Source organism: Lepisma saccharinum, chromosome 1 (assembly GCF_977018435.1).
Source record: "Lepisma saccharinum chromosome 1, izLepSacc3.1, whole genome shotgun sequence".
Classification (NCBI taxonomy): domain Eukaryota; kingdom Metazoa; phylum Arthropoda; class Insecta; order Zygentoma; family Lepismatidae; genus Lepisma; species Lepisma saccharinum.
The window spans coordinates 199157725-199182292 of NC_139229.1; the positions used below are offsets into that span (position 1 = coordinate 199157725).

A 24568-nucleotide genomic window follows, 5' to 3' on the forward strand; every position below is an offset into this window, starting at 1 on the left:
CATTACATTTATGCTTTTGTGGACAGCCCCCCTCGGGGGAGCTAGGGTTAAGAATGTGAGGCCAACTGGAGGAAAACAGAACCGAAAAATTGATGATTGAGTTGGTGTTTGAAGTTCACTTTATGCGCATTGAGGCTAATCGGGACTGGTCCTACAGTTTAAAGTGGGATCCGAACCGCTATGTGCCTCCACCGGATATGGAACCCGGGACCCCTGGATTACAAGGCGACGACCCTACCACTGCGCCATCGGGGAGGCCCAGAACAGAAAAACAGTAAAGTAAATGCTATTACAGAGGAAAATAGGATGATTGGCAGATTCGTGAGCACGAGGGAGAGAGCAATGCCTCCCCGAAGGTGGTTGTAACGTCGTCGCCTTGTAATAAAGGAGTCCCGGGTTCGATACCCGTAGAGGAATATAGTGGTTCGGATCCTACTTTAAAAATTGTAGGGCCAATCCCGATTAGCCTGTCTGTGGATAAAGTGGACTTAACCTTTTGTTTACCATCTATCTATAAATAGATACCTCTAGCTTTACCCCTTGTTTACCAGCTATCTATATATAGATATCTCGACAAGGTCGTAGTTTTTACGTCATAATGTCGTTAGTTTTCGCTGGAATTGCGATTTTCTTCTTTTATATTATTGTTAACACACATACTGCACCGTAAAGACTCTTTCCCCATAAAAAGGGGGGGGGGATGCCGGGAAAATGGCGGCTTCCTTTGAAACTGAATCAGTGGCGCATAGACATGTCTTTTGGGGGTTACAAGTTGTGTTCTATTACTCGTATGATAATAATGCAATTATTTTCTTGTTCCAAATATTCCTGCGATCATTTCCATGTGTATTTTGACATGTTACCTTCCCAGTGGCAGAGCTGCATGCCACCAGGCGCGTCCCCAGGTTGCGGATAGGGGAACGGCCAGCAGATATGTTGGCTAGCTGGAAACAGTCGCGGACAAGCAGCAGCAGGATTGGAGGAGGCAGTGAGATGTGGAGTGGCAACTGCATCTCGGTAAATGCTGCAAGTCTCCGAAGAAAATCCTGCGATGTGGCGAGGAGAGCCGCCACTAAATAAGCTCAGCTACTGCTGCCTTGCAGTAAGGGGAGGGATCCCCAAAGGCTAAGGGAAGGAAACCCTGACAGAAAACCGAGGGGCAGGAAGGACTCCGAAGGCATGCTAATGCCAACCTACCTAGGGGAGAAAACCTTATACAAATCCTGGTCCTCCAGGTTGGGGGTTGGGCGTGGGGCCGACAACCCCACCCTGGAAAAAAATAAAACCGTTGTGAAACCAATGCAACAGCCTCGGATGATGGATGGACGTAATGGAATTCGAACCTGGCGATATTTACGGACTAATGATTTATCACTTGCAACATGGAATGTCAGGACTTTGTTAAGACCTGGGAAAATGAATGAAGTGTCAAACGAGATATTAAAATTTAGGTATGATCTGGTTGCACTTCAGGAAATTAGATGGCAGGGACAAGGAAGAATTGATAAGCCAGGGTACACATTATTTTATAGTGGACCAGAGAGGAGGACCGGACAATTCGGTGTAGGCTTTATAATAACCAAAAAGATGAGAAAAAGTCTTATGGAATTTGAAGCAATTAATGAAAGGATGTGTAGGATACGGTTGAGAGGAAGATTTAGAAACATAACAATTATAAATGCACATGCGCCTACAGAAGAGAAAGATGAGAACGAGAAAGAAGAGTTCTATGACAATCTGGAACAAGCATGTGGAAAGATCCAAAAGTACGATATGGTAATCGTACTGGGCGACTTTAATGCTCAGATAGGAAAGGACAAGAATCAACAAGGGGTTTCAGGGCGGCATACTCTACATGCAGAAAACAATGAGAATGGGAACATTCTTTGCCAGTTTGCTGTCAGGAACAACATGATCATAACAAGTACCTGTTTCGAACATAAAAGAATTCACTTAGGAACATGGAAGGCACCTAATGGAACAATAAGCCAGATTGATCATATACTGGTTAATGCACGTCATGCCTCATCAGTTATTGACGTGAGAAGCTGCAGAGGGCCCAACTGTGATAGCGACCACTACCTGGTAAAATTAGTAATGAGGGAAAAATTGATAGCGGTGCAAAGAAACGAGATGGCCAAGAGAAAGAAGTGGAATATGAAAAAAATGAAAGACGAAGAAGTAATTAGTGAATATGTAAGTAAGGTACAGAGTAAACTGAAGGAGAAAGAGAATAACAGACTTCGAGTGGTTGAGGAAGAATGGGAAATAATAGAAGGAGTGATAAAGGAGGCAGCACAAGAAACTTTTGGAGAAGAGAAAACTAAAAGGAATGAGTGGTTTGATGAAGAGTGCATACAGGTTATAGATGAGAAGAATAAAGCTAGAGAGAGAATGCTACAGAGGGAAACTCGAAGTAATACTGAGAGGTATAAAGAACTAAGAAGGAAAGCACATAGGGTATGCAAGGAAAAGAAGAAAATGATGTATAAAAAGAAGATGCAAGAAATAGAAGAATTAAATCAGCAAAGTGAAATAAGAAAATTCTATAGAGCTATAAATAGAATGAGAATAGGATTTGAGCCAAGAATAGAAGTATGTAAGGATAAGAATGGGAAAGTAATTGTAGAAGAGAATCAGATACTCAATAGATGGGCAGAGCACTTTAAAGAGATTTTGAATAAAGTGGAAGACCAAGAAGAAGAAGAGCAGTATAATAGGAATATACAAAATAGGGATGGTCATGAGGTACAAGTACCTAGTATTGAAGTAAGTTGAATTTGTAATGAAGAAAATGAGTAATAATAGAGTTCCAGGCGAGGACGAGGTGATAATTGAACTTATCAAACTTGGTGGTAACGCATTGTTGGCAGCAATACATAGATTGATTGTAATGATATGGGAAAATGAAACAATGCCACATAAATGGAAATCTGGAATAATATGCCCAATTTATAAGAAAGGTGATAAATTGATATGCGGAAATTACAGAGGCATCACACTTCTTAGTGTGGTCTATAAGATCTTGTCAGGATTGATCAGTGAGAGAATAAAATGCTACACAGAAGATATACTGGGAGAGTACCAATGTGGATTTCGCCCTGGCAGAAGCACTACTGATCAGATTTTTATAATTAGACAGATGATGGAAAAGTTTTATGAACATGATGTGGATTTGCATTTTTTATTTGTTGACTTCAGGCAGGCTTTTGACAGTGTTAATCGAAATGAACTGTTTAAAGTACTTGAAGAGTATAATATTCCCATCAAAATAATAAGACTAATAAGAATGACTATGAGTGGTACTAAGGCACGAGTGAAAGTTTGTAGTAAACTGAGTGAAGAGTTTAAATTCAATACAGGAGTGAAACAAGGGGATGGCCTTTCGGCAGTATTATTTAATCTAGCATTGCACAAAGTAATGAATGTAGTTGATCAAAAGGGAACCATATTTGGAAAATCCAGTCAAATATGTGCATATGCAGATGATGTTACAATCATTTCTAGAACAATAACAACACTTAAGCAAATCTATGAGCAAATGGAAAGAGAAGCAATAAAAATAGGGCTCAATGTAAATGAAAAAAAGACAAAGTATATGAGAATGTCTAACTCTGAGATCAGAAGAGCACCTCAAGATCTGACAATTGGAGATAATAAGTTTGAGGGAGTTCCTTGTTTTAAATATCTGGGGACAATGGTATATAGTGATAATGATATGAGTAAAGTAATAAAGGAAAGAATACAGGCAGGCAATCGTGCATATTTTGCAAATATGCAGTTGTTTAGAAATAGACTGATCGCAAGAAATACAAAGCTTAAAATTTATAAGACACTGGTACGACCAGTTGTCACTTATGGATCAGATAATTGGACTTTGAAACTGTCAGATGAAAATGCCCTCAGAATATTTGAGAGAAGAATATTAAGAAAGATATATGGACCTGTGAGGGAAGATGACGACTGGAGAATAAGATATAATGCAGAGCTAGATGATTTAATAAAAGGCCAAGATATAGTGAGATTTGTCAAAGCCCAGAGAATAAAGTGGTTGGGGCATGTGGAGAGAATGATGGACGATAGGATGCCAAGAAGAATGTTGAAAGAAAAGCTTCACCACGCAAGAAGAAAGGGCAGACCACGACTTCGATGGATAGATGACGTAGCTGCAAACTTGCGGACAATGAAGATTAAAGGATGGAGGAGAAGAATTGATGATAGATTGGAATGGAGGCTGATTGTGGAGGAGGCCAAGGCCCACCAAGGGCTGTAGAGCCAGAAAGAGAGATACGCGAAGCAGAACTGTATTTTCGGATGCTGGCCGACTACAGTATCATAGAAGGCCCACTCTGAAAGGAGATGAATTGGTTGATTTGGTGTTTTAAGTCAACTTTATGCATAGTAAGGCTAATCGGGCCTGGACCTACAGTTTAAAGTGGGATCCGAACCGAGTGCATAAAATAACGTGAACCGTGTGGTGTAGGGGTCATGGGTTCAAACCTACTTCTTTGGAAAATCTTTTTCGGGAAGTAAACGGCTTTGGACGAGAATGCTTATCTACGTTTCTTGGATATTTCCGGTGATATTTATGCGATTTATGTCCAGCATTTCCGGATGCAGAAAGTTGACATGTAAGTTCTTAATATGTGTTAACTTATAACAGCTGAATGAAAGGAAAAGTATTTCCTAAAATCCTGCCAATCACTGAAAGATTAAAAACATTAGTAGAAGCATTACTTGAGGCATGCACAGTGGCAACGATTATGGAGTGTGGAGGGGCAGATGACCCAGCACTATGCTAAACATTATCTACTAAGGGAAAGAAACTGTCCTTGCCCTCCCCCCTCCTTGCCCCATCAGTTTTAAAACCCAATCGCTGCCTCTGAGCATGCATCGCATAAATATTTACAGTAATATCATATAATAAATATTATATTACGTTATTAGAACACTTCGTAGTCGGTAAATTAAAAGGAAAAAATAATAAGGAAAGGGTGGGATTTGAACCTACGATGTTTCGATCTTGACGAAAACAGTAAAAAAACGAAAGTGTTATCATCTAACCAACTACTCCAGGAGATTGCTAACAGAAAGCTCAGTAAAACACGTTAATCTCAGTTGAAGCAACATTGTGCCGGAGTTTCGAACCATTTTTCGCCAAGAACCAAGGAAAGACACACTCTGCAGAATCGTTTGGTGTTGTGCAAGGTATCTTTACTAAACATTTCGCATAAAATCGTCATAAATTTGCCTTCTTGCATTCAAATGTGACCGCAATTCTTTCCAGGTGGATGAGAACCTGTTCAGTGTTGCACAATGCACATACATTTTCCTATTTTCAAATTCAGAACGAAGAATCTTGAAATCTTTTCAACATTCGCATTTCTACTTAACATTTTTTTTTGTCTACTCATATATTTTATTACCGCTTTAGGGTATCTTTACTTTATGGAATGTGAAAGAATGAAAAAAAAAATCACGAGCGTTTTCATTCAGGAAGAAGAAATGTTGCAAAGTTGGCTACTCTTAGTTGGCTCTGAAGCGCTATGCTGCCAAATTTACGAATTCCGGACTTTGAAATTTTTGAGGGCGGTCAAATAAGATGTTGCGAAGTGTACATATGCGGTTGATTTCGTCGGTTGAAATTGTTGCTTATTGACAACACTGTGGGTGTGACCTTGACGGGACTGTTTTCGTGGCGAGAGCTTTAGGCGATGAGCAAGTGCGAACTTAATACTGGGTACAAATGAGATACAGATAGAGAAACGAGATAGGGAAATGTGGAACCGAGAGCAAAAGGAATAGGAGGAAATGAAAATAGTTAGCACTAGCTTACCCTTGCCGTACGAGAAACTTAGCGGGGGGGGGGGTCACAGACAAACACTTTTTTTTTATCATTAAAATTCTAGAAACAATTTTTTCGTTGTACACTCTCACTGGCATGAGTGTCTCGAATGACACGCATTCAAAGATGGCGCTTGATAGGCCCACCTAGTGTATTTTGCCTCCTATTTACATTACATTTATGCTTTTGTGGACAGCCCCCCTCGGGGGAGCTAGGGTTAAGAATGTGAGGCCAACTGGAGGAAAACAGAACCAAAAAATTGATGATTGAGTTGGTGTTTGAAGTTCACTTTATGCGCATTGAGGCTAATCGGGACTGGTCCTACAGTTTAAAGTGGGATCCGAACCGCTATGTGCCTCCACCGGATATCGAACCCGGGACCCCTGGATTACAAGGCGACGACCCTACCACTGCGCCATCGGGGAGGCCCAGAACAGAAAAACAGTAAAGTAAATGCTATTACAGAGGAAAATAGGATGATTGGCAGATTCGTGAGCACGAGGGGGAGAGCAATGCCTCCCCGAAGGTGGTTGTAACGTCGTCGCCTTGTAATAAAGGAGTCCCGGGTTCGATACCCGTAGAGGAATATAGTGGTTCGGATCCTACTTTAAAAATTGTAGGGCCAATCCCGATTAGCCTGTCTGTGGATAAAGTGGACTTAACCTTTTGTTTACCATCTATCTATAAATAGATACCTCTAGCTTTACCCCTTGTTTACCAGCTATCTATATATAGATATCTCGACAAGGTCGTAGTTTTTACGTCATAATGTCGTTAGTTTTCGCTGGAATTGCGATTTTCTTCTTTTATATTATTGTTAACACACATACTGCACCGTAAAGACTCTTTCCCCATAAAAAGGGGGGGGGGATGCCGGGAAAATGGCGGCTTCCTTTGAAACTGAATCAGTGGCGCATAGACATGTCTTTTGGGGGTTACAAGTTGTGTTCTATTACTCGTATGATAATAATGCAATTATTTTCTTGTTCCAAATATTCCTGCGATCATTTCCATGTGTATTTTGACAATGTCATGTACTTTGTTGTCCAGGGGCGGAGGGGAAAGGGGCATTTTTCTTCAGAAATTTTGGAATTTTCCGGTTCCTCCCCTCCCCTTGCATCCACGTATACACTCAATGTGCATAAATTGTATGTAGTCCGAATCTATGGTTCATTTCGCGTATAACTGTACTTGATTCATCCGTCTAGGGTAATTAGCCTCCAATATACAGGCGTTTCAAGGTAACTCTGCAACCCGAGGCTTGAGTCAGTGGCGCACAGACATGTCGATGGGGGGGGGGCTACAAGTCATGTTCTATTGCTCATATGATAATAGTGCAATTTTTTTCTTGTTCCAAACATGCCTACGATCATTTCCATGTGTATATCGACAATGTCCTGTACTTTGATGTCCAGGGGGGAAGGGGCATTTTTCTTTAGAAATTTTGGAATTTTCCGGTTCCTCCCTCCCCCCACATCCATATATACACTCAATGTACATAAATTGTATGTAGTCCGAATGTACAGGGTGGGAAATAACCTTTTGCTAGGGGGTCTGCAGGAAAAAGTAACAACAATTAAGAAATTATGGTAATACCAAATGTTTACTACGACAATTGTGGTTACGAAAACAAAATTAAAAGTTAGTTCACAACAAAGTCCCTTGCTTCAAGGCAAATGCTAAAACCAAGACCTTCTTCGGCGAAGTGGCATTGACTTCTTCAGCAGTTCTTAATGGCCAGGTGCATCACCGGACCTGAATGCAGCGGAGCACTTTTTGGCTATTCTGAAGGATGCAGTTGAGTCCTTGATGATAGTGGAACGCGGACCGGACCGCTATTCCCGGCCAACACTCCTTGCACATCTGGAACAAGTCCTCCGTAACATGGAATGGAATACGGACTTGTTTGCGAATCTTCTGAGCTCCTACCCTGATCGTCTTCGTGCTGTGAGAGAAGCAAACGGCGGACATACTAACTTTTAATTTTGTTTTTGCAACCACAATTGTCGTAGTAAACATTTGGTATTACCATAATTTCTTAATTGTTGTTACTTTTTACTGTGGACCCCTAGCAAAAGGTTATTTCCCACCCTGTATGGTTCATTCCGCGTATAACGATATATCATTCGTCTGTCTAGGAAAATTAGCCTCCGATCTACAGTCATCTAAATGAAACTCTGAATTTTGCTTAAACTTGGCCCGGTAGACAAGGAGCTTACCTGGCAAAATGGGCTTGCTAAACAAAAGGTTAAAACCGAAATCCAAACTTAAACAAATGGAGAGGGTGAGAGAAACAAAAGAAAGAAAGACGAGAAACGGTGAAACTGAGAATAGAAGTAAAAACAGAGATGGAGAAAGCGGTATGGTATGTGTGTGTAAAAGAGAGGGGAAAAGGAAGACTGGGGAGAAACTCGAGATAGAGAGAAAAAGGAAAAAAAAAAAAAAAAAAGTATGTTTCTCCTGATCAGCCTGTGTGTACAACTGTGCATAATGGGATCTTGGTATTTCAAATTGCCTAAGCACACGATGACGACACATTCATACGGGTTGTTATTACTTGAAGCAACGAAGTCTGTGAAAGTTAATCAAAATGCATATAGAAAAATGCTATTACTAAGCTTTTGACTGCAAAATGTCCCTTCTTGATGAATGAGAACTGCACTTCTCAGTTGACGTATGATATTTTCTTTCGGCAAGGACGGGTAAAGCAATAACTTTTTTCTTTTGCGTATTGGAGCTCCTTAAACAGCAGGTTTTTAACCAAAACAGGACCACACTTTATCGTGGCCATGTGTATTTTCTGTCGATTACGAATTGTTTCCCTTGAACGTGTCAACAAGGAGCGCCGATAAGCATTTGACTGTTTGAGCATCCACGTATACATTCGACTCAGCCGTTCGGGTTCCAAGAGAGTTGTAGAGGGCCTTCCCTTCCACCACTCTTGCTCACACGAATGAAGCGTGCTCGTACGATATGCAGGGCATGGAGTTGTGGCAGTGCGAGAGCGGCCTTACCTTGCTACCACCTGTGCACGGAACGGATTTTCGCTTGGTAGACTGTAATTTCGTTGGCACCAGTAATGTATCCGATAGTGTGGATTGCGCCTACTTTAACACGTCCGAGGTAAGGGTGATTATTGCTGATGGAAACTAATTTCCGTGTTAGACTCCGTTGCTTCAGAATATTGTGATCGAATACTCCTCTTGTAGTTGTTCCATTGTGCTGGCAAAAGAGTGCGATTTCAAGTTGTTTCAGTTTTTTATTAGCTTATTATTATGGGGCACTGGTTGCTAACATGCTTGATACACCCAACGGCGAAAGAAACAGTACACGAATTGTCCACCACCATTTTAATTCAGTCTGTATTGCACATCTGTGATGACTAGGGCTAGGAATTTTAGGTGCAAAAATTTGCCAAAAAAGGTGCCAATTTTTGTACAAAAAAGGTGCTAAAATAGGTGCTAATTTTCAGATGTAAAATTTATTGTGAGCAGTGCATACATATATGATTCAACTTGTCTGGATAAACACATAGAGTATTCTCTGGTTTTAAATCGTTTAATATAACATATATGATTCAACTTGTCTGATAAACACATAGAGTATTCTCTGGTTTTAAATCGTTTAATATAACTAAGCAAAGAAAATTCTCTGATACATTAGAAAGCGACATAAAGGAAAACCTGCTTCTTCTTACTTGCTTAGAATTAGTCATCTAGAAAACTGTTAAAATAGATTATTCAAAATTTCTATGTTCTTCTGAGTGAGGCTACATCTGCGGTCACTAAGCAGATACTTGTAAGTTGAAAAAGAACGTTCAACGTCAACAGACACAAGTGGTGCGTATTTTGTTTTCAACCGGTAATCCACATCCTTGTTGGTTGCGACTTCTTGAACATCAGGGTTTTTGGCTAAACTTTGTTCTAACTGCTCTTTCCCGACCCCTTCCAGCTCTCGTTGCACATTCATCAAAACAGCCCACTGTGCTTCCTTTTCAGGACACTGCTCCTCCAGTTTTTGGATTGCAGTAGTAAGGAAAGAGAAGTCCTGTACAATATAGAGTTCATCTTGCAATTCCTGTTTAAGTGCAGGTTTTTTGGCTTTTTCTACAGCTGAGGAATCACTAGGCAAAGCATCTAAAAATATCGATATTGTATGGAAATGATTGCAAATAAACACTGCAGCTTTTAACCATGTACCCCATCTAGTGAGGATGGGAGAGGGTGGTAGTGGAAGTTTCGTAATTTCTACGTACTTCTGTATTCTAGAAGGAGCCTTTTTCAGTATTTTCTTAATGCTAGAAACAAATTCGTTCACATATGTATATTCATCTTTAAGAGCTTCACAAACTCGATGCAAAGCATGAACAATGCAGGTCACATGTTTTAAGTTAGGATACATATTCTTCAGATTAGAAAATGCAGCTAACATGTAAGATGCTTGATCTGTAAGAACTAACCACACACTATCATATTTTACGCCCTCTGGCCACAATACAAAACATGCATCATTGAAACTTTGCATTACACTTGCATTGTCTGTTTTGCCGAGAAAATAAGTTTTTAAAAGCATGGGTTTCACTTGATGTCCATTGAGAGGTGCTATTAAAATGTTCAAAACGTACCTGTTTTGCCTATCTGTGGTCTCATCTAGTATGAAATAGACTGGATGGTCAGCTACTACTTGCCTGATCTGCGAGATTTTAGCTTCATAAAGAGGTTGAAGGTAAGATTTCCTTAAGGTAGGGTGACCAGATATTTGTTGACCAAAAAGAGTATAGTCTATAGGTTGAAGGTGCGCATGCATTTTGGTCTTTCACGGGGTCCGCAAAAATCCCAAGCGAATTCTTGACAGTCTAATTATCCTGGAAATTATGCAAAATTAAAACTTCCTTTTTATTTTACACTAATTTTGTACAAAAAACTATATTTTGTGACTACATAATATCTATTTTAATATTATGATGAAATTCTTGAATATTCTAAAGCAAACTTCTTGGAATGTTGATGCATATAATTGGAGGAGAATATTTACACACCAATATTTTGAACAAACTTTAATTATTGCAATTTTCAAGTATCAGTATCTGTATCGGTGGGAATCGGTAAGAGTATCGGTCCAAAGTGGTATCGGCTCAACCCTAATCATTATCATTAAATTCCGATGAATTTGAAATATGTTTTGCTTGTTGATGGAATATGAAAATGACTCTTGAAATTGTTCATAGGAAATTCTTGAGTCAAGGAGTAAATACTTCAGTTTGTTGACATCTTGACGTTTTCCGTTCTGTGGATTTTAAGGCATTTTTACGCGTAAAATAATGAATGAAATTAAATAGCAAGGACAAGAGTATATTTGGGGATTTTTGCAAATTGAAAAGAGTATAGAGTATATGAACCTCTAAAAGAGTATAATACTCTTAAAAAGAGTATGTCTGGTCACCCTACTTAAGGTGCTCTCATCTGGAACTGACTTCCCAGTATATTTTTGCAAATATGATTTCATGACAGGATTGTTAAGTTTCGAAAGAGGTATTCCACACGCTATAAATGTCCTTGCTGTCTCACTGAAAAATTCATTTGTATTTCTGGAACTCGAAGATGCAAGCGCCTCACCAATGAATTGCTGTCGCTTCCCACCTTTACCATCTCGTAGTTCTTTATTCCTGACGTGCTTCCCACTTTGTAGATGCTGCACAACCCGAGTGCGTTGATGTTTGTCATCAACAGCAATAGAAATATCACACACATCACACCTCAGAACAGATCCATCACTCTGAATGCCGTCACCGCTAAACTGTTTAACGATGTCCTGCAGTTTCCCAACATTTACTTTGTTTTGGCATGGTGAACAAGCAAATCCGATGCATCAATCAGTCGATCACAGACTGCAGTTACCTTGCTCGCTGAGACGGGAGAAGGAAACGAAAACAAAACAGCTTTCCTACAGCAATTCGTAAACAATACAGCATAGGACAAAAAGAGCACAACTTCTAGCAATTGTAACGCACGGCGTACGCTTTTAGAAGGAACATGAGTTCAGCCAATACGCAGCCAGTGCTCTCGCGCTGCTGCCAAACCAACTGCTAGCGAAAGGAAAACACAGATAATTCGCTGTGTCCAATATTCAGCTTTTTATGGGTATAATGCATGTACGTGATATTTGAGTACAATGAAATATATAGTGAAGAATTCTACACAGGATTGTCATATCACTGCAGCATATAAGAGAAACTCGTACCTGAAAGAAGTTTGAAGGTATTTATTATAGAGGAACTGCAAGGCCATCATCAGCACTCTCGTTTCTGTTTTCTGGCATGTTTCCCAGGAGATTTGAATAAGGGTTCGGTTCACCGATTTCTGTGGTAGATACTTTACCCTGTTTTATAATACGCAACACAGTATGCACACATACATCACACGCTTTAGTCGTAAGTTCTCGACTCTGAGAAAACACTGTTTCAGCACGCACGTCTTGCGAACGCCGATTCCTTGAAGTAAGAATAAGCTTTAAAACTAAGATTTCTGTCTTGTGAACGTAATACGAGTATTTGGTGACTGTACTACTGGTACGTACTGAAATTGATGAAGGATTCGAACCCGGGACTCCTGGCGTCGTAGAGCTATATGCTAACCACTCCACAATGGCGCTGGCGTGACATTATTAAATAGCACTCACGCAACACACACACACTATTGCACAACAATCGAGCATAAGGGCTGTATTGCACATCGCCAGGGGTTCGAATCCAGACCTGGACATGAATATTTGTGAGTGTCCATTCATCAATTTCATCATATCATCACTCATCCCCATCTTCGTAAATTAGCCAAAAGTGGCAGAAAAAGCGAAGTAAAATAAATCAATCAATAATGGCTGTATTGAATCCTCTCACAACTGTTCTTCATGCCGTAGCAGTAAAATTATCTTACACCACCCTTGTTATGAAAACGCTGAACTCAAAACTGACACAGACTCGCAATGTTTGTGAACACACAAGACAATGAAAGGTCATTGTGCATATTCAGCCGAATTTGACACCCATGGCTTTATCAAGACACAACAACTCATCGGGGACACAGTGGCAACGAAAAAACAACAGACGGAACACGGAAGGAAAACGAAAGGGTCATTGTGTGTGAGTGTAGAGACGTGTTGTTTCCCGTGTTTCTTCGAGAAACGATAGCTCCGGCTGTAGGCGACGGAAATTCATGGGACTTGGACAGTTATGTTCAAAATGTCGTGTCCCATCTTATGATGAACCTTAAAGTGGCGAGTTTTATCAAAACTTCTTGCGCGCAAGAAAAATACAGAACACGGCGTTTAACTCGCGCGCCGCAGTCTCCTAACTGTACAACGTTGCACTCCTGCCATTGGCTGGTCGCCACGCACACCCTCTGCGTGGCTCCGCCCGATATCGCTTCTAAAACCGTGCGTCGTATAACGTCCAAGAACTGAAGAAAGTCGATTCATTGTTGTACGGTAAACAAGAATCGCGTGCCAAGAAGCCGTGCGTCGAATGTGGGTGGGGTTAAACAGCGCGCGAGTTGTATTTAAAAAAAATGATAAAGATGCAAAAAGGGCGAAAAGGTGCAAAAGGTTCCGAGATTGTGAAAAAGGTGGAAAAGGTTCTGAGATTGTGAAAAAGGTGCAAAAAGGTGTAACCGAAACACCATGAGTAGAGTTCAATACGTGCTTATTTTAGGGATGAGTCACTTTTTTACCTATTTTCACACAAAAAAATTGAAGGTGCAGCACCTAAAGTTCCTAGCTCTGGTGATGACAATGAATTGAAATAATGACGTCAATAAGCAGAGAACAATGCCTGCTTCGAACCAACATAGTTTCATTCCTTAAAACAACATAGAATGTAGAATAAAAAAGTAATTAAAATAGCGGTGGACAATTTGCCTACCATTATCTCTGCAGTTGACTGTACCCTTGACATTATGTATCCCCTAGAGAAAGTAAAATATTTTGCATGGTATATGAAGATTTTGTTGTTTATGAACGTTTTCATTTGATTTTAGCTCTCGGAAATGTGTTATTGTGAACTAAAGTACGTCTGTTACCTTCTTAGCATGTTACTTTACTGTGAAGCAGAACAGCCCGAAGGCTTCGCGCAAGTGAATATAGCACCCAAAACGACTTTCCACAACAGCAGCTATAATTTTACGTAGTTAGGTTAGGATTTGTACTCCGAAATTGCAGGTCCTAACTTCCGTGGGCCATTTTTAGGGATCAAATATCTCAGTTATAACGCTGAAACCACTTTTACATTAAGTAAAATATTGAAATCTGTCGATTAAAAAAAAATCCGACGCAATTCTTTAGGGGTACACTGGGTAAACGGCGGTACCCTTAACACACTGTACACCTTCGAGAAATTGAACTATTTTTCATAGCTTATGATAATATGTTGTTTATGAACGTTTTCCGTTGTTTCTAGCTCGCGTAGATGTATTACTGTGAAGTAAAATACGTCTCTTAACCTTAGCGTGAAGTAGAACAGCCGGAAGAATTCGCGCAAGTTAATATAGCACCTAACACGACATTCCACAAGAGCAGCCATAATTTTATGTCGTTAGGTTTGAGGCTGATGGCAATTTTCGACGTGTTCTTTTGCTATTTGAGTGTCATTCAACCGGTTGTTACTAATAAAAAAGTCGCGAAAGTACTTCGAGATGGCAGGTTCGTACGTGCAGTGACGTGCGGTGACGTCGACACTTGGGGTAGCAGTCCGTGGCATGCTCAAGGGGGGGGGGGGTGTTGGTGTGGGTCACACCCCTCCCTTTTTAGGGTCCAGTGTACCTTCATCAACTTTATCGTATCATCTTCGCGATTAGCCAAAAGTGGCAGAAAGACGAAGTAAAATAAACCAATTCAAGCAATCAAACAATTATTTGATTTATTTTTTGTCACATTTGGTTAATTGCGAAGATGATACGATAAAATTATTGAAGGGACAAACACAAAGAACACCCATGTCCAGGACGGGGTTCGAACCCGGAACTCCTGGTGTCGTAGCGCGCTGTGATAACCACTCCCCCGCGGTTGATTGATTTGGTGTTTGAAGTACATACACTTTAAGCACAGAAACAAAACGGGTAACAAAACACACTTTTTTGTAGTTTCTTCAATAATATTCATTTGGCTTTTTGAGTTTTGAGATACATTTTTCATTCCAAATTATATCATTATTCACTGCAGAGTACAACACATAGGACAAGAATGCGCACTCATCAAGGGTTCGAATCCTGAATTGTTCATATGAGGTCCCTTCATCAATTTTATCATATCATCACTCATCCTCATTTTCGCGATGACCAAATGTGGCAGAAAAGCGAAGTAAAATAAACCAAACCAACAACAATATGAACACGCGTTCTCTTGTCCAAATAAATACATCCGTATTTATGACTGTTCGAGGCCAAGAGTAGTAGGTATATTTAAATAAAACACTACTAAAACGAGAGTGAGATAGAGCCCGAGCACATATTTGTAATTTAATCATTATATATTCCATATTTGAAAAAAAAACAAAAAACGAAGAAAGCAAGCATAACATTATTGTCTGCACATAATATGTTCCCATTTTATAGATAATAAAACTACATCCCATATTATACATACATATTGTACAACGCGTAAAAGGTTGTGTAAATACAGAGAACGTAAGTACTGCAGAAAATTTTACCCTGAGCTGAGTTCTTTAGAGGATTTACAAAAAAAATAATCTATGAGAAACCAATCCCCTATCTGTCCTATAGGAGATAGACTAGGGGACCTGAAAGTCTGGGTTTTGAACCATTGCAGCGGGGGGCAAGGGAGGTAGAGGTAGAAATATTCCTTTTCCTTCGGCCGGCCGTTTCTACCTGGAAGCAGGTCAGGCGGAAGAAGAGCGAGCTAGGGTATCCAGCCAGCTTTGCCCGCAGATCGCACCGATGGACGAGAAGCGCGTGGAAAAGAAAGTGTTGCATATGAACTGTGGCTTTAACAAGACAATAAATATTGTGATTTGAATATAATTCGAGATGTGAGATTGATTGATCGATCTATCTCTGCTAGACTAGCTACTCCTCCGTTCACGTCACTGTTTACGTGGGCCATACGTTGGCATCGTCTCTCCGTTATTTGTGTTTACCGTATGCTGGAACAAATTTTATATTACATAAAACATCAGTAATCTGACAGTCAACATTCTCGAAGGAGTACAGTGGGTAAACTGCCCCAAAAATCGTAAACATCCTATATTTTGAGCATCGCCCAATTTGGGTTTAAGAACGTTCGTCTTTCGGTGAGAAAAACCGAAATACACTGAAATTATTCAACTCCTGAGGGTAGTGTATTATTCTGCTACTATGTTCTCATAGCTTCTGGGTGTTGGTTCGGTACAATTTCATGATTCTTACCAGAAAACTGGAAAATGGACTTCTCGGAGATGTATGCCCGTAGTGTCATTGATTATGTAAGTTTTTATAACTTTGTACACAAGAGTTCGCTTTCATTGTGTTTGTCCCATTATACATTTAATCTGTACGTCATTCATCATCATCGACGCGATTAACCCAAGAGGTAGAAAAGAGACGTAAAATAAGGGAAAAGTTAGTTTTCGCCGCTTCATCACCTTACTTATGCAAATTGTATGGGTAGTAAACACTGACATATCCAGATTTTTTCTCTTTCGAGAGAGGCTGGAATTGTACAGCTGGATTGTACAGTTAGTTTGTAAAATGGCATTTCGGGGGAGGGGAGCGAATTCTGTTCCGGGAGCGCCAAAATCTACGTATTCTCTACCCGGGCATAGAAATGTTTAGCTACAGCACTGCGCGGATCCTACTTGAAACTGTAGGTCCAGTCCGGATTTGTTCTGTTTAGCGGGTGACTGAGGGTTCCTAAGGATAAGAACGTTGTATTTGTGAAAACATGGTAAAATGTAGCGGTGCTCCTCAGAATCGATCTATTATTACTCATTGTTGAACTCATAGCAACATAATATTTTTCTGTTCTATAGGTTTTGAAACTTCAAGCCTAAATGACACAATTCAGTACACACCCTGTTATTTTGTGGCCATACAGTGCACTAGTTGAAAATTATGGTGTAGGTAATCTTGATTAATTAAGAGAACTATTTATTTTTTTACTCGTGAGGCATTATATCTGAATTATTGGCTACATTAGCAATATGAAATTAGTTTTCCTCGACATGCCTCTACAGAGGTTGCAAGTGCTCGGGGAACAGCGACCACGTGACTTAGTGACGGGAAGCCATGACAAATGCCCTCTCGTAGATAGCGACTTGAAGGTTATTTTTAAAAATGTTACCTTCCTGGTTCCTGTAGAGCAAGTAAGGTGTTTCAGTGTTATTTTCTTACATTTTTTTTCTGTTCTATTTTTCCCAAAATTCAAGTTTTTTATTTAGCGCTTTTGGTGTTGGGAACAAAGGACGCCGCAGGTCACTCGGATTACTGCAAGGGAACGGACAGGTCCGTTGGTATGTTCAGGCAGTAGCAAGAGACTGCGAGGTACAAAAGATAGGTCCGGGAGCATCCAGGAGACTTGGGCTTAGGCCGCCACGACCTATGGATAACCGTCCAAGCTCGTATTGGGCAGACCTGGTAGTTAGGTTATCTGCTTCTCTTCTTTTCCTCCTAGCTGATTTCCTATTGTAACCTGGTCAGGGAAGTGTCCAGATTAGATCTGGGAACCAGGTTTTTTTGCAGTCGACTGAGCTCTGGGCCTCGCTGCTTCGTTTATATAATGTCTAGTGGCAGCACTGAGGCGGGTTGAGAAGATCGTAACTAAGCCGGCTGCAGCGTTGCAAACTCCCATCAAATTACGAGTTGCAACTCATGCGTTATAAATTATCATGTTTACATTGTAAAAACCACTAACATAAAAAGTTACTAAAAGCACGTGGTAATACAATTTTTAAGCCCCTATCACACGGAACTAGATTTCTAGTAGGAATGCTCTAGTTGACGCTGGACTGACTACCCATTTGCTAGTTTTCGCCTCACACGGTACTTGTTATACCGTACTTGTCGATAGTCTTTCGTTTCCATAATGGCGGCCGCGCGAGATGTAAACAACGTATCACTTCACACTTTTAAAATACGATAACTATCCAACCGAGAGGAATATCGCATCGCATTAAATGGTTTTAGGTAGAGAAGAACGGCGCTGATAAAATACGTACTTTACAACGTTTACTATACACGTATGGAAGAATATTTTAGCTTTTTCAATTGTAAACTTGCCTTTCGTGTTGTATGCACTCGGAAGCCACAGACAAAAAAAGGCTACTTTACAAACTCACAGAATATCTTCACATGGCCAAACTTTGCTCTGATTGGCTGTTCCACAGAATCTAGTCGAAGAAGTTAGTAGCAATTAGAACATGTCCTATTCCTCAAAACCAGTCAAGCAGTCAGCCAGGCGGCCATGATTACTACCCAGAAAGTTAGTTCATCGCCAACTAACTAGAAATCCAGTTCCGTGTGATAGGGGCTTAACTCTTGTGTGCTAAACTAAATAGGTTACAATAAACTATGCACAACAATATATGTTAACAACAATGCACTCAAGATTAGATAAAAGATAAACCAAAAGTGTAAGCCTCGCAGGGAATTTCGCATGCATTAATAATTATATATTAAAGAATATGGTGATCATGCAGGATCGCTAAATGTGGTGACCACAAAGGGTCGTTACACATGAAACTCTCGGAGTTAGTAGTATTTGAGGAGCAAAGAATATGTGCAAAATAACAGCCAACAGCGATGCATACTTTTCATGTAGCAGGGTTGCCAACTTAAGGAAAAAGTGAAAAATTTGACACACGGGGCCAAAAAAAAAATGACTGTTGTTGCAGGTAAGCTAGATGTTGGGCTCATTTTAAAGCTAAAGGATTGTTCTTTTAATACTAAATAAACTTATTTACCTTCAATCAAATTTTTATGTCAAGGTCATATCATATAACCTTTGACCTTGAAAATTTTCAAAACTGGATTTTTGAAATTTTTGAAACTAATGCATATGGTGCATTAAGATGTTGTCTATAAGTGACAGAAGTATCATCTTGGGATGGCATTGGGAACAGGAGCTATGAAAGTTACTGTCCACTGGTGCAGTGGACTTATGCAGTTGTTGCACTGAAAGTATCAAAGAAGCAAGTTCAGACGTGCTCAGTCACCACTTTGTTTTCAGTGCAGCTACAGTCTTTCAAGCAGTGATAGGTGTCCTGTGCCAGTGTGCTTATTAACATTCCGTCTTGTAAGTGTGTGTGTGTATCTGTTTGCAGTAGATTACAATGGATAAGAACTATTATATATCTACACAGTGCTGTAATCCCTTTGATATTGAAAGACATACCAGGAGCAGAAAAAATTAAGAAATGTTCTCCCATGGATGGTAGAAAAGCTGCCACACCTGCAGATTGGATACAAGATATATGATGCTTGTAGAAAACAAATTCCAATCAGAACCAGCAACATAGTGAGTGGTGAAGACACAATGGTTAGAGAACAAAGAGAAAGTGATAATGGTAGTGATGAAGAAGTGGAGAAGTTCCACATTAAATTAATTCCATATTCAGGCATTAAATGAAAGCTTACAAAGTGTTGGAGAATCACCCATCAAACAGAAGAAAATGAAATCAACAGGTTATAGCAAAAGCAAAATAAAGAAGATTACAGAAGCAGTACAAAACAAAATATTCCAAATACCAGCAGCAGAAGAACAGGTTGCAAAAAACAAAAGTACTGGTGGAAAAATATTGGAACAGTTGAAAGAAAAGTTTGAAAAATGTACAGAAAGAAGTGCAAAAGTGCAAATCTTGACAATACTACCTAAAAATTGGAGTATTGGAAGAATTAAGAATGAATTCCCAAGTACAACAAATCACATGATACAAACTTCAAAAAAGCTAGTGAGGGAATGTGGAGTAATGTCATCACCAAATCCTAAATGTGGTAGAAGTTTGAATTCAGGAATACCTGTGACACCAGAAGAACTTGTTGTAAAAAGGTTTTCTACAGACATAAGAAGTGAAAAACACCACACCAGTGTCGCCCTTTGGATGAAGTTCGTGGTTTTGTGACGTGTGTTCGTGATCATGCATGGTGGTTGGGATGTGTTGTCGATGTTTGTGAAAGTTCTTAATGAAGTTGTTATCAGTTTTCTTCATCCACATGGTCCTTTTCCATCATATGTATATCCCCAACATCTAGACATAAGAAGAATTCTCATCCAGGATGTTCTGACTAGTGTAGATCCAAGAACTGAAACTGGACGGACATATAAGATCCCAGCTTCAGACACGAAGACCTCAGAAGAGAAGATGAGGAATAGGAAACTCCACTAATCTGCACTAAACGTAATGTTATTTGTTATTATTGTATACTTTTCTAAAATGTAAACATGTGCATAGTTTCCAGTTTTTGTATCTCAGTCAATGCACAGTAACACTTTTTCGTTAAGTTTATAAATTTCAGCAGCTCCTGTTTCCAATGCCATCCCAAGATGATATTTCTGTCACTTATAGGCAACATCTTAATGCACCATATGTATTAGTTTCACAAATTTCAAAATTACAGTTTTGAAAATTTTCAAGGTCAAAGGTCATATGATATGACCTTGACATAAAAATTTGATTGAAGGTAAATAAGTTTATTTTGTATTAAAAGAACAATCCTTTAGCTTTAAAATGAGCCCAACATCTAGCTTACCTGCAACAACAGTTATTTTTTTCTTTGGCCCCGTGTGTCAAATTTTTCACTTTTTCCCTAAGTTGGCAACCCTGCTACACAAAAAGTATGCATCGCTGTTGGCTATTATTGTGCAAATATTATTGTTTCCTCAAATACTACTAACTCTCACATTTTCATGCAATTCGGAAATGGTGAGGTCAGAGGCTGTATGATTTGGCATGGAATGACCCTAATATTGATAGCTTTCTGGCATGATTATGCCTACTCCTGCTTTAGTGCCTTGGTTCATGTCCACTCGTGAGTCGAACAAAAGATATCTATTCCCACTCTCTGGTTCTATCATCTGTTCACATCCTCTCCCCTTTTTTTAGTTTCGGTTATTGCTAGTACATATAGTTTTGCTTCATTTCTCTCATAAGTTCTATCTCTTTACCATGCACATTCCAAGTTTCAATTTTGAAAACCCTGTTTCCTCTCCTGGTCTCAAACGTTGTCAACCATCCGGCATCCTTCTGTTTGCTTGTAACAAGAGATTCTCGGACTAGTGGATTAGCCCCCTGAATCCATTGGAGATGCCTCCCCTCTTAGCCCTTGGCCTGCTAGTTTTTCTGTCAGGGTGTACTCCCTTAGCCTTTGAAGATCCCTCTTCTCCACAAGGCTGCGTAGCGAATCAGAGCGCACAAGCCCCACCACCAACTACAACCACTAGGTGGGGATTGAGCTGCTAAAGTAGTATTTAAATTGTAGTTCTAATAATCTACACCTGTCCGTGACAGTTTCATATGTTGTAGGAGACTCGTGACTTTTTTTCGGAGTGTAGGAAGAAATTATTTTAAAGCGAGGAAGGTTTGAAAAATGCATTCATTTACATTCACACGTATCACTTGTACTATCCTTTGCATTTAGAATGTTAGCTGCAGGCCCATGCTCAAGGTATAGCAAGGAGCCTTTGCTCCTTACTTTGAACTATGAAATATTTAAATGTGAACCTAGAACAACCGACGAAAATAACGATATTTCAGATTTTTCAAGAATTTCGATTTTCTTCTCCCTCCCTGTCATCGAGTGGGTTCACGATAACAAAAAGTGCTGCTTAAACTTCGAAATTATGCTAAATGTTTCTAAATTGTGCTAGGATTTATTATTTTTTTCGGATAATTGTAATTCTGCATCTACTTTTCTAGAGTTTTGAATTTGCGTAATAGTTATGTAATAGTAAAATTTTCCCCCAAAGTTGTTTAAAATTGTGCAACAAACATGTGTTCAACATAGAACTGAAAAAGGTTTGAGAAAATTGTTTACCTCCAAATTTCCACAGATTTCCTACCACAAAATCTCGTAACTAACTAAATCGGGCAGCATGAAGAAAATATAGAAGATGGATCGTGGTATGGTTCTAAAAAAGCTTGACGCTGGATCGGATACTCCCTTTCGTTTGAAACATATCCGCTGGTGAAGTAGAAATAAGATTTGGACATATTATTATTATTTCTATTTCCTGAAAACATATTCCATTGAATTTGATTTTTCCTCTCCCAGGGACTGGCGTTTTCAGATTTTTACCACTGTGTCAAAAGCAGGGTGCTAAGTGCCAACAAATATCAAACTGTGCTTGGTTTAGTACCATTTTACTGTGATTGGCAACGCTGATTTAGGAACAACTTGCTAGTTCCTCAGTCCTCGCCGATCTTCGCAACCTCGCTGCCCCTTCCACCCCTCACCCATCTGTCTGTAGGATGACCGCCATGGTTCCTCAGCGAGCGACAGAAAGTATGTGGCCATCATCTTTCGGCTGCTGCTGGTGCGTGCAAAAGCAGTCAACTCTTGACAGTAGCTAATCTAGTCAATTGTACGTAGTACATTGCACTCAAAATTTTATAACGCATTAAACTCCTAAAAAGTAGAGAACTCGAAATAAGTAGAAATGAACTGTAGGAAGTTCCTCACTTCCTACATGGAGGAATCGCCCCTGATGTGATGTCAGGATTCACACTGCCGCCATGTTTGTGGCCAAGTTGTTTGTAGTCTGCAAGGAAATACCCACCACGTGGCATTCGTTACACCTGCTCCAACTGTGTTTGTTGTTAGTACTGTGTGAAATTTCGGTAACATTGCATACAATTAATGACAATGTGGTGCCATCTGGAAATGAAATGGCGGTAATTTTTCATGTGTTCAAGCTCTTTGCGCAGTCGATAGAAAAGGATGTGGCGAAGTTTTGCAGTGTAGATCCATATGAACTGGACGATAACTAAATGAAAAGCGGCCTAAATCTTTGACCAACTCTAGTTCACGTGTGTTTATTTACTTGACCCAGCTACATGGAATCAATTCGTTTTTGTATTTATTAGTGGTTCTAATTCTGCTTGAAATATTTACATTCAGTTCAGATTAACTAAGATTTCCAAGGCTGCCATTATCGTCTCTGTTTCCCTTTAAGGTTTGTTCAAGATCTATAATTTAAAATGTTGAGTTGCTCAAAAAATAATTTCACTCCTTGCTTTAACAATTTTGGATATGCCAGCCTTCGTGGCGGGAGTGGTTAACACACCTTGCTACAATGCCAGGGGTCCTGGGTTCAAATCCCAGCCTGGGTATGAGCGTTCTTTGTGAGTGTCCCTTAATCAATTTCTTACTTACTTACTTCTTCTTCCCCTTCGTGCTGTTAGGCGTCAGGGTCCTTCAGCCATCTGCTAAAACTCTTCCTATCTTGTGCCATTCTCTTAACTTCCATTAGTGCCTTTCCTGTTTTAGTAACCATCTCTGACATGTATTGTTCCCATTCTATCCGAGATCTTCCTCTTCCTCTCCTTCCTTCTGGTCTCTCTTCCATTACTTGTTTCGGTTTTCTTTCTTCTCCCATTCTCATGACATGGCCATACCAGCCCAGTGTTCTTCTCTCTATTATCTCCTCAATTGATTCTACTTGTAGCTGTTCCCTGATTTTAGTGTTCCTGATTCTATCTCGTCTGGTTTTTCCTACGACTCTTCTGAGGTATTTCATCTCTGTTGCTCTTAATCTACTTTTATGCTTATTTTGGAGCGTTAAGCTTTCTATGCCATAGAGCATTGTTGGTATAATTATGGTTTTGTAAATCCTTAATTTAGTATTTTCTTGTACCTCCTTTTTCCCTACTATTGTATTACTTGGTAATATATTTTATTTGTTTTTTGAACCCTGCTATTTATTTCTTCTACTTTTCCATCGGCTGTTGTTATTGTTCCCAAATATTCATATCTATTCACTTGTTCTAGCTGTTCTCCTTGCCATTTTATTTCCAATCTCTCTTCATTTCTATGCTTTGATATATGCATTACTTTACTCTTCTTTGGGTTCACTATCATTTCTCTATCTTGTATTGAGCTGACCCATTATATTACTGTATTGTGTAGTTCCTGTTTTGTTGATGTTATTAATGCTGTGTCATCAGCATACAGAAGTGATTGTACATAAACTGGTTTCAGTTTCCTATTTCCAACCTTACATTTTCGTGTTCTTCTACTTTGTTTATGTATTTCATCCATTAGTATTATAAATAGTAAGGGGTTGAGGCTATCTCCTTGTTTAACTCCTTTGTTCATGTTAAATTCTTTTGATTTCTCCCCTCCTATTCTCACTATTCCTTTAACTGTCTTGTAGACACTTTGTATTCTTCTTACTAATTTTTCTGAGGCTCCTATTTTCTGTAACGCTAACCATAGTTGCTGTCGTGGTACTGTATAAAAGGCTGCCTTTAAATCAAGAAATGCTACAAACAGTTATTTTTCTCTTAAGAAATTTATATATGGCTTGTCGTAGCGTAAAAATGTGATCTTGCGTTTGTCTTCCTCGTCTGAAGACTGCTTGTTCTTCTTCTAACTCCTCCTCTACTTCATCTCTTAGCCTTCTTTCTAAGATTCTTGTGTATATTTTTAGAGCTACTAAAGATAGACAGATTGCTCTATAGTTTTCACATTTTACAGTGCTACCCTTTTTGTGGATTGGTATGATCATGTTTCTTTCCCAATCTTT

At 39.5% G+C, this 24568-nt stretch overlaps 1 protein-coding gene across 3 annotated transcripts in view; it reads left to right on the forward strand.

The window, feature by feature from the left end:
• LOC145978162 (putative divalent cation/proton antiporter TMEM165) overlaps positions 1-24568 on the forward strand; it is an 88323-nt gene that overhangs the window by 38532 nt on the left and 25223 nt on the right. The window contains exon 1 of one of the 3 annotated variants that reach the window (XM_083110610.1): positions 8758-8968. The exons of 1 other annotated variant lie outside the window; for it this stretch is intronic. In XM_083110610.1, the coding sequence (XP_082966736.1) occupies positions 8819-8968 (150 nt within the window). In that variant the 5' untranslated portion in view covers positions 8758-8818. Of the gene's footprint in view, positions 1-8757; positions 8969-16842; positions 16947-24568 lie in introns of those variants that run through there. One more of the 3 variants, XM_083110615.1, reaches the window with a different exon arrangement.